Genomic DNA, 265 nt, shown 5'->3' with positions numbered 1-265 from the left:
CCCCCTTGGCCACCAGCAGCTCTGCCTGTTTCAGCTTCTGCCCCAGCAGCTCAGTCACCCGCTCCACATACCTGTTTGGGGACAGCCAGGACACCCCCCAACCCTGTCAGCCCCCCTCACTCATCCCCACCCCAAGACAACTCCACCTCCAGACCATATAGACTCACAGACTGGTTTGGGTTGGAAGGGACCTTAAAGACCATCCAGTGCCACCCCCTGCATGGGCAGGGACACCTCCCACCAGCCCAGGCTGCTCCAAGCCCCA

General features: G+C 61.9%; 1 protein-coding gene across 1 annotated transcript in view; it reads right to left on the bottom strand.

Moving 5' to 3' along the window:
- Positions 1 to 13: 13 nt before the first annotated feature.
- CDK5RAP3 (CDK5 regulatory subunit associated protein 3) overlaps positions 14 to 265 on the bottom strand; it is a gene marked incomplete at both ends in the record, with an annotated part of 1,995 nt that continues 1,743 nt past the window's right edge. Inside the window, one exon of the mRNA XM_010001377.1 lies at positions 14 to 71. Within this exon, the coding sequence (XP_009999679.1) occupies positions 14 to 71 (58 nt within the window). The remainder of the gene's footprint in view (positions 72 to 265) is intronic.

This window comes from Chaetura pelagica, unplaced genomic scaffold (genome assembly GCF_000747805.2).
Source record: "Chaetura pelagica isolate M959 unplaced genomic scaffold, ChaPel_1.0 scaffold2337, whole genome shotgun sequence".
Classification (NCBI taxonomy): domain Eukaryota; kingdom Metazoa; phylum Chordata; class Aves; order Apodiformes; family Apodidae; genus Chaetura; species Chaetura pelagica.
This window is presented reverse-complemented; position numbering and strand designations above follow the sequence as displayed.